The sequence below is a fragment of the Sinocyclocheilus grahami genome, unplaced genomic scaffold (genome assembly GCF_001515645.1).
Source record: "Sinocyclocheilus grahami isolate Dianchi unplaced genomic scaffold, SAMN03320097.WGS_v1.1 scaffold1652.1, whole genome shotgun sequence".
Taxonomy (NCBI): domain Eukaryota; kingdom Metazoa; phylum Chordata; class Actinopteri; order Cypriniformes; family Cyprinidae; genus Sinocyclocheilus; species Sinocyclocheilus grahami.
In genome coordinates this window covers 119,964-129,612 of record NW_015506831.1, presented here as the reverse complement: position 1 = coordinate 129,612, position 9,649 = coordinate 119,964, and the positions used below count along the sequence as shown (strand labels likewise).

Below are 9,649 nucleotides of genomic sequence, written 5' to 3'. Positions count from 1 at the left end.
CACTCATACACACACACACACACTCATTTGCCATTAAGATCAGCAGCTGGTGATGGTAATCAGGTGATTTCCATATCACACAGATACTCTCTCTCTCTGTACCTGAGACATCTGGGGTCGCAGGTTAATCTGACGCAGGTTGACCGACTGCGGCAGCAGGTTATTGAGCAGCTGACAGAGTAACACTCCATCTCTGAGCGCATGGGCCAGATCACACACCTGTCAAACACAGAAAATATCAGACAGACGAACCGCACAGATCACGTCTGACACACACGCCGATATTCACAATACTGATCACTGTGAGACCCATTTCTCAAAACCTTTCACACAGCAGCATGTCTGTGGATCATTTATCATTGCTTTGGCACAAAATAGAAACCCTTTCAAATTCAAACTGAATTATTTTCTCACTCAGACACAAAAACCACCAGAACACAGTGAGTTGGCTTACAGGCCAATTTGCATATTTACAAACTCGTTCAAAAGTTGAGCTCAAAACTGAACGTAGATAGATAGACAGATAGATAGATAGATAGATAGATAGATAGATAGATAGATAGATAGATAGATAGATAGATAGATAGATAGATAGATATTATGAATAATTTACTGCCGTTGTGTAAATAATATGTAATCATGTAATCCATGAAAAGTAACTGTAATCTGATTATGAGCATTTTAAAATGTAATATAATCAAACTACAAGTACTTGAAACCCTTTCAAATTCGAATTGAATTGAAAAAGTAGAATTCTTATCCCACTCAGACACGAAAACCACCAAAACTCAACGAGAAGGCCTACAGGCCAATGTGCACGTTTACAAACTCTTTTCAAAAGTTTAGATAAAAACTGAACATAAGACAGTAATTTGCTACATTTCTACAATAATATAATATTTAAATATATTCCAGATGTAAAAAATGAAACACCATCATAACAATTACGTAGCTGAACACCTACACTGAAAGATAAATTGTTAGTAAATTTCACACATGATTGCAAAGAAATGGCAAGGAATAGATGTAATTAACCACAATTCTAAAGTAGAATGCCTGAAATGGTCTTTTTCCCAATATTTCTGAAAAATAATTTTTACCCCATACACAGGTTTTAGTCTTCCAATTTCATTACCATCTATACAAAAGGTGATACTAAAGGAATAATTTTGTGCTGTGATGTGTGTGTGTGTGTGTGTGTGTGTGTGTGTGTGTGTGTGGTTTCTCTGTCTGAGTGTGAATGTGTGTTAACCGCAGCATGTGCAGTCAAAGAGCAGCAGCAGCAGTGCAGTGTTGCGTGGAAATGCACACACACACACATACACACACACACACACACAGACACACTCACACACTCAGACACACTACTCTCTACTCTACTCAGACTGTATCTAGAGTATTTACAGTACTGTACCATATCACGTTACTGTATCACATGTATTGTATTCCAGGGTGGCTAATGCTCCTTTTCCAACTAAAGTGGTAGTTTTGTGAAACATACCGTGATAACGTGTTGAGATGTTTCAGTACTGTGTATGGTAAATACAGTAAAGTTCTGTATACACAGTACTGTAAAAAAGAAGCAAACGAGAACAATTTGTGGTTGCATTTTTCTACAGAATGGCTTGAAGACCTACTGGGGGGGGACGCCAATGCCTGTTCACCCAACAGCAGGAACTTGCCATAGTGAACCTAGTCAGAGCAAACAATGCAATCCATCTCCACCAGCTACAGCAACAAATACTTGCAGATCGGCAAGTATTCAACAACATAAATCAAGTAAGCATTACAACTATCAGACGCATCTTGGTAAAGCACAACATGACCATGAAGCAATTGTACAGGGTCCCATTTGAGAGGAACAGTGTCAGGGTCAAAGAACTTTGACATGAATATGTACAGGTAAGTGTTTCAGATGAGCCAAATTTAGCAAAACGTGTGTAAGCAACGGGCAAAAACTGTAATATCATGAATCAGCAGCAGTTCTCTAACTATCTTCAGTTCTTCTGTTTGTGTGTTTTTACGAGTCCGTCATGCTAAAGTTCACTCATGTCTGGTATTTAGAAGCGTTTTTGTTGATCCCTCCTATTATCTTTCTGCATAAATAAATCTAGCGTTTCATTGTATCTAGTATGGTCCAAAAGACGAATGTGTGCAAATCTTATTGGGACACAAGTTCTTCTAGTACAGTAACTTCTCATATATGTGTTATGTACACACACATGCACACAGTGTGTTTGAAGAAAACAATAAACAACAGGTCAGGCCTCACTGCAGCAGTTCTGGGCGCTACATGTGGTTTGTGGTCGCAACTAAAGTCACTAGCTCGTCGCCACCTCCTGGTGTAATGATGGAACTACACCTTTGAGCGTTGAACGATTTTGCATTTGATTTTTTAATTAATTAACGTGTTTATTAACTTTGTTTATCATTGATTTATTTTTTGCATTATAAAGATTTTAATCAGAACTAAAATAGCCCCACTAACTGATAGCCTCCTCACATTTACATGCCGGATTCTTCGCTTCAAAGCGACTCCAGTCATTCATCATGTATATATGGGCTACCTGGGGATCAAACCAGACTAGAATCAGTTACAGGGTCGTTACCTGCTGATCTCTCACACACCGCGGGCCTGAGACTGAAATGATGTTGTTGTGAGAAACTCTGAATGTGTCTCAACCTGCAGACCGAGGCCCTCGCTTCACACCGAGATTCCTGCGCTGTGATTGGCTGAGAGAGAGGACAGCGGCTGCGGCAGCCAATCAGAACGCAGCGCCTCAGGTGCCTCCATCAGCGGCCCCTGGAACTCAAACGCGGGGAGATCAACAATATTAGATAAAACAACTGATGAATAAAACATACAGAAAGACAGACGAATGAAGACGAGCAGCACAGGTAGGAATCTAAAAGAGAATTTGGCTGCACTAGTAGATGAACTGGAAGTTTAATTTTGTGACTTTAAACTGAAATTAAATACCTATCTTTTATTCTTTAGTTTAACAGAAATGCATCTGTAAAAGAACTGATCTGTAAGAAACTCTAATCAAACACGATAACTATTTAATCTAAACAAATATAACAATATTTGGCTATCACATCCACATAGAAACTTCTTTACAGCAATGATTATAGATTAGGAGCGACTTCTTTTCTAAATCGTCTCAATTCAGTTTTGAAGTGCAGTAGCATTACTGTTGTGCATGCATATTAACACATACATTTTCTACAACATTGCTTTAAATTAAAATTAAGTGCATAGAGTTAGCATTAACGAGATCACATATGTCAATATTTCGGTTGCGCGGCTTTAATTGCAATTTATTTATTTATTGTTTGTATTAGGCCTATTATTTCTTGTGCTTTTTCTGCATCAGCTGCATTTTGAAGTCTATGAGCTCTGTGTTTCTGTGCATTAGAACTGATGCAGCTGTGTACTTACATAGTAACTAGACGTGTACGTAGTATGTAACCACAGTGTAGTATCTAGAGCTGTAACATTTCTGTAACTACACACATGTAACAACCCTCAGGATGGTTTGTGTAAGTACAAATGTGTAACAGGACATTGGTAACAACACTTTTTTCACTTCACTTAGTACTCGTGTAACAGGAATTATATAACTACATTTTGTAACAACATTTGGGGTGGAGATGGGATCCAGCGGGTGGAGACGGGTAGGTTTAGGGATATGTAAAGTGGAAGGAGTTGGTGGAGGTGCTGCACCACTGTAATGCCAGTGTACTTACATGGTAACTCCTCAGGAACTGCCCACTTAATATAAAGTGTAACATCCCGGACACCAACCACAATTTATTTGTAAAGCCTAACTTACTGGCCGCTGCTGTGTAACATCAGAGTAATTACATGATCAACCTAATATAAAGTGTAACACTTTCTCTACCAACAAGTGCTGTTACACATTTGTACTTTCATTTCCAAAAAGTGTCGTTACCAATGTCCTGTTACACATCTGTACTTACACATACCATTCAGTAGGTTGTTACATATGTGTAGTTACACAAACATTACAGCTGTAGATACTATGTAACAATGTGTACTTGCACTGTGGTTACATACTATGTACACATCTAGTTACTATGTAAGTACACACTTAATATAAAGTGGGACCGATGAGTTTGTTTCTTCATCAGATTTGGAGAAATTTAGCATTACAGTGAATGGGTGCCGTCAGAATGAGAGTCCAAACAGCTGATAAAAACATCACAATAATCCACAAGTAATCCACAGCACTCCAGTCCATCAGTTAACATCTGAAGAAGACAAAAGCTGAAACTAATCCAGCATTAAGACGCTTTTAACTAAAATATGAGTCCATAATCCATAATAACGCTTCCTCCAGTGAGTCAGTGTTCTGGTGTGAATCAGGAGAGAAATCTGCACAGATCAAGCAGCATTTAAACGGCTCTAAACACATATGTGGCTGGATTTAGATTTTAGTTAAAAACATCTTAATGCTGGATGTGTTTCAGCTTTTGTCTTCTCCAGATGTTAACTGATGGACTGGAGTGCTGTGGATTATTGTGATGTTTTTATCAGGCTCTCATTCTGACGGCACCCATTCACTGCAGAGCATCCATTGCTGAGACACTGATGCAATGCTACATTTCTACAAACCTGATGAAGAAACAAACTCATCCTAATCTTGGATTTTTTATTTTTGTGTAAACTGCTCTTTTAAATAGTGAAATGCTGTGTGTATGTGTGTGTGTGTGTGTGTGTGTGTGTGTGTGTGTGTGTGTAGGGTCTCCTATTAGTAACAGAAGATGATCTTAGACTGATGACACAGAACAACCATCATAAATCAAATACAGAAACAGCAGCAGATAATACAGCCTGAGAAAGGTGAACACACACACACACACACACACACACACTCTTCACTGTGTCCTCACACGTCATTCTGGCTGATATCACACTCTCTGTCTCCTCAGAGAGTAACTCTACAGTAACGACTGGCACTATGAGCCGTAAGCTCTCTCTGGCCTCATCTCTTGACCTGGTCAAACCCACCACTGACCTCTTCCGTCACAGCATTGTGCCGCAGCTGCGTCGCGTTTGGTTTGTGGTGCCCTGGACTGGCCACTTGAGGGCGCTCTGTCTGTTCTATGTTGTATGTGTTAAACTCCATTTCCCATAGTCCCCTGCTTTAATTCTGTTCTGATCAGTAGCACCTGTTATCAATTACTCATTATCCCAGCTATATATACCGTGCTCACTCTGTCTGTCATTGGGTCTGGATTACATTGTCTTCTTGGTTGGTGTTGTCGGTGTCAGGTTTCGGATGACATTTTGCAACGTTTTGTTCTGTTTTGTCCTGTTATTATTTGCAATAAACTGCACATGGAACTTACCCTGTTTCCTCCTGGCATTCCGTGACAGTACTTGCACTGTGGTTACATACTATGTACACATCTAGTTACTAAATAAATCGGTGGGACCGATTAGTTTGTTTCTTCATCAGATTTGGAGAAATTTAGCATTACAGTGAATGGGTGCCGTCAGAATGAGAGTCCAAACAGCTGATAAAAACATCACAATAATCCACAAGTAATCCACAGCACTCCAGTCCATCAGTTCACATCTGGAGAAGACAAAAGCTGAAACTAATCCAGCATTAAGACGCTTTTAACTAAAATATGAGTCCATAATCCATAATAACGCTTCCTCCAGTGAGTCAGTGTTCTGGTGTGAATCAGGAGAGAAATCTGCACAGATCAAGCAGCATTTAAACGGCTCTAAACACATATGTGGCTGGATTTACAAAAGCTGAAACTAATCCAGCATTAAGACGCTTTTAACTAAAATATGAGTCCATAATCCATAATAACGCTTCCTCCAGTGAAAAGGTGTTCTGGTGTGAATCAGGAGAGAAATCTGCACAGATCAAGCAGCGTTTAAACAGCTCTAAACACATATGTGGCTGGATTTAGATTTTAGTTAAAAACATCTGAATGCTGGATTAGTTTCAGGTTTTGTCTTCTCCAGATGTTAACTGATGGACTGGAGTGCTGTGGATTATTGTGATGTTTTTATCAGGCTCTCATTCTGACGGCACCCATTCACTGCAGAGCATCCATTGCTGAGACACTGATGCAATGCTACATTTCTACAAACCTGATGAAGAAACAAACTCATCCTAATCTTGGATTTTTTATTTTTGTGTAAACTGCTCTTTTAAATAGTGAAATGCTGTGTGTATGTGTGTGTGTGTGTGTGTGTGTGTGTGTGTGTGTGTGTGTAGGGTCTCCTATTAGTAACAGAAGATGATCTTAGCTACAAACCTGATGAAGAAACAAACTCATCCTGATCTTGGATTTTTTATTTTTGTGTAAACTGCTCTTTTAAATAGTGAAATGCTGTGTGTGTGTGTGTGTGTGTGTGTGTGTAGGGTCTCCTATTAGTAACAGAAGATGATCTTAGACTGATGACACAGAACAACCATCATAAATCAAATACAGAAACAGCAGCAGATAATACAGCCTGAGAAAGGTGAACACACACACACACACACACACACACACTCTTCACTGTGTCCTCACACGTCATTCTGGCTGATATCACACTCTCTGTCTCCTCAGAGAGTAACTCTACAGTAACGACTGGCACTATGAGCCGTAAGCTCTCTCTGGCCTCATCTCTTGACCTGGTCAAACCCACCACTGACCTCTTCCGTCACAGCATTGTGCCGCAGCTGCGTCGCCGTGACAACCCCAGAGTCTCCACCACCTGCCTCCAGCTCCCATCCCACACCTGTGACGAAGACCACGCCCCCTCCACCAAACACAAACTCAGGTTCCCTTATAACCATATTTAGTCCATCCTTATCACTGATTAATTACACTGACACTACCCAAGTGCCAAACGCAAATATGAATTTGTAAATGACAGCATGGTTTGCATGCATGGAATGTGTTGAATTGTAGTTAAACAGCAATGATTAGACCTTTATTTGAATGCAGTGAGTTATCTGTGTCACCAACAATGCAGTATAATATAATCTAATCTAATATGCAAATACCAATCATGAAGGCAGTTATGTTGTTAATCTCAGATTTCTGTGGCCACGACAAAACTAAGCCTTTCTTATGTTGGTTTCAAACCCCTATTCAAGACGGTCTTAATTAGCATATTCTAATGAATTCTGTCATCCAAACTCAAATTCAAAATAATAACACAATAGCTAAATCATAGTTCAACAATTAAGTGTTCAAACGAGTGCATAAGACGGGAGTACTTTTCAAAAAAATGTTGCAAAGTGTTTTTGCTGAATTATCCCTGCAATTTTTTTGTTTACATTTTGCTGCACTGTGACAACTTGCCCCACACACTGTTTGAAAAAAATGTTCAAACGTTTTATTGCATTTACTTTCAAAAGTTTATTTTGAGGGCATTTGCTTTATAACATTTTTTTTTTAAATCCCCATTTGAGTTTTTAAAATTAGTTTTTAAATACTCATTTGAGAAAAACGTGTGACAACATGCCCCGGTCTGCCCTATAAAAGTACAGGTAGGCCTAGAGTTATAACATGCGTTCATTTTCCTCCGCCTCTCATATTCTTTCGTCCTTTTAAGAGCAACATGTCTCAGCTCACACCGTGGATTCTTCCATGTGAACGCGGCGTCTTGCGCAACTGGTTAAGCGCAGCTAAACGCAGCTAAACGGGGCGTCGGCGGATCAAGCCGGCACAGGTCTCTCTCTCTCTCTCTGTCTGTCTCTCTCTGTCTGTCTCTCTCTCTGTCTGTCTCTGTCTCTCTCTCTCTCTCTCTGTCTGTCTGCGGGTGTCCAGGGCCTCGCGCGGCGTCAGACAGGTGAGTGCGCGCGGAACGCGAGGAATGCGCGAGAGATAGCGGTGCGTGCGTGCGTGAACTCGTCTTCTGTGGAAGGAGAAGCTCTCGGATCACGATGATCCCAGCACAGGGATTTCTCTGATTTTCCAGGTAAGTTTCTGAACGCTGTTAATGATTATCCTGCTGTGCGCGACCTTTGATACACCACACGATATGTCTGCTCTTTAAACTCTAGTAGTTGCAGTGAGCTCCAGTTTGAGATTCTTGAAGCACGTTTGCATCTAAACCGGCTGTTCTGCATTAGTGTGTTCTGAACTCAAGTGTGTGTTATTAGCTAACTTTGACTTTGGAAACATGAGCTGCTACGCCTAGAATCCAGATGGTGTTGTGATCGTATTGTACTTTTAGTGTCCTTGTTTCAGTGTAATTATACATTGAAGTATTGGGTAATATTAATTAACTGCATGTACTTACTATATCTTTAGGGTCAGGAATAGGGTTTGGCTTGTTATGTAAGTATGCATACTTTATTGCAATTAAAATAGTAAGTGCATGAAGAACACTTTAAAATAAAGTGTTACCCATTTGTTTTAGTGTAGCTTCATCTCGATCACTGTTATTAGGGCATGGCTATAAGGAATAAAGCACGTTAAAGTGAGCTCATAGTCGGAGTGTTAATTGTTTTCGACTCAACCTTGAATCCAGATGGTCAGGAAAAGCCCATAACATCCGTTTCCATGGCAACCAGTCCCAGGACATTCCCTGATGTCCAGAGGACACAATGTGGCGGGTTTGGCTGCCCGATGGGAAGGAAACGCTGTTAAAGTGATATTCAGAAACAGCAGTCTCCGTGTCAGTGATCTGGAGAGCGTTCTCGGAGGTCTTTTTCACTGAAGAAGTTTGGCTTTGACATGAATGCATGTTGTACAGTGTTATAGCAGCCTAAAGACACATAAAAAGCAGAAGTAGCACGATTCATGCATTATTCCAAGTCTTGTGAGCTCATATGATGTTTTAGTGTGAGGAACTGACACGAGTTAATATGTTTCCATGTTCAAGTGTCTACTTCTGTGTTCCTTGGAAAAAAAACAACAACAGCACAAGTTTGATATGACATTATGAACATTTTAATTTCTGGGAGAGCTATTACTTTAGGTCAGGGGCAGCCAACATCGGTCCTGGAGAGCCACAGTCTTGCAGAGTGCAGCTCCAACCCTAATTAAACACACCTGAACCTACATTTTAGGATGGACTGCCATCCTAAAATTTAAAAGGCATCAATATAGTTTCTTGTTTGAAGACAATTATTATTATAAACATTAACAAATATATTATTAAGGAAAATATTTTGTTTCTGTTAAATTACCTTATTAAATTTTTCCCTACTCATCATTATACTATTGTATTCTTATATTATTGTATTTTATTCATTTGTTTATATTTTATTTGATTAATTTTAATAATTGTTTTAATTAATTTTTTATTTAAATCAAATTTGAATGTATTTTAATTTCATTTTTATTTATTTATTTTATTATTTATTTTTTACTCATTCAGTTAATTTAAAGCGGTCATATGATGCGATTTCAATTGTTCCTTTCTCTTTGGAGTGTTACAAGCTCTTGGTGCATAAAGAAGATCTGTAAAGTTGCAAAGACTAAAGTCTCAAATCCAAAGAGATATTCTTTATAAAAGTTAAGAGTCAGCCACGCCCTCCTAAAACGGCTCGTTCTAACACGCCCCCACATGTCTACATCACAATGTGGGAAGATTTGCATAACGCCGCCCAAATGTTCACGCAAAGAAAGAAGGTGTAACTTTTATTCTTGCTGTAGT

At 39.4% G+C, this 9,649-nt stretch overlaps 1 protein-coding gene and 2 long non-coding RNA genes across 3 annotated transcripts in view; 2 read left to right on the top strand and 1 right to left on the bottom strand.

Annotated features, from left to right (window-relative positions):
• Positions 1–313, bottom strand: part of LOC107571792 (proto-oncogene vav-like) — a 25,383-nt gene extending 25,070 nt beyond the window's left edge. The window contains exons 1-2 of the mRNA XM_016258165.1: positions 302–313; positions 103–219 (exon numbers count right to left, since the gene is read on the bottom strand). Of these exons, the coding sequence (XP_016113651.1) occupies positions 103–219; positions 302–313 (129 nt within the window). The remainder of the gene's footprint in view (positions 1–102; positions 220–301) is intronic.
• Positions 314–2,792: 2,479 nt separating this feature from the next.
• LOC107571800 (uncharacterized) lies at positions 2,793–5,071 on the top strand. Its single transcript, XR_001607237.1, has 3 exons — positions 2,793–2,898; positions 4,767–4,867; positions 4,957–5,071. It is a non-coding gene; the product is annotated as an uncharacterized lncRNA (long non-coding RNA).
• A 4,084-nt stretch (positions 5,072–9,155) lies between these two features.
• LOC107571799 (uncharacterized) overlaps positions 9,156–9,649 on the top strand; it is a 2,022-nt gene continuing 1,528 nt past the window's right edge. Inside the window, exon 1 of the long non-coding RNA XR_001607236.1 lies at positions 9,156–9,169. This is a non-coding gene — a long non-coding RNA (uncharacterized lncRNA). The remainder of the gene's footprint in view (positions 9,170–9,649) is intronic.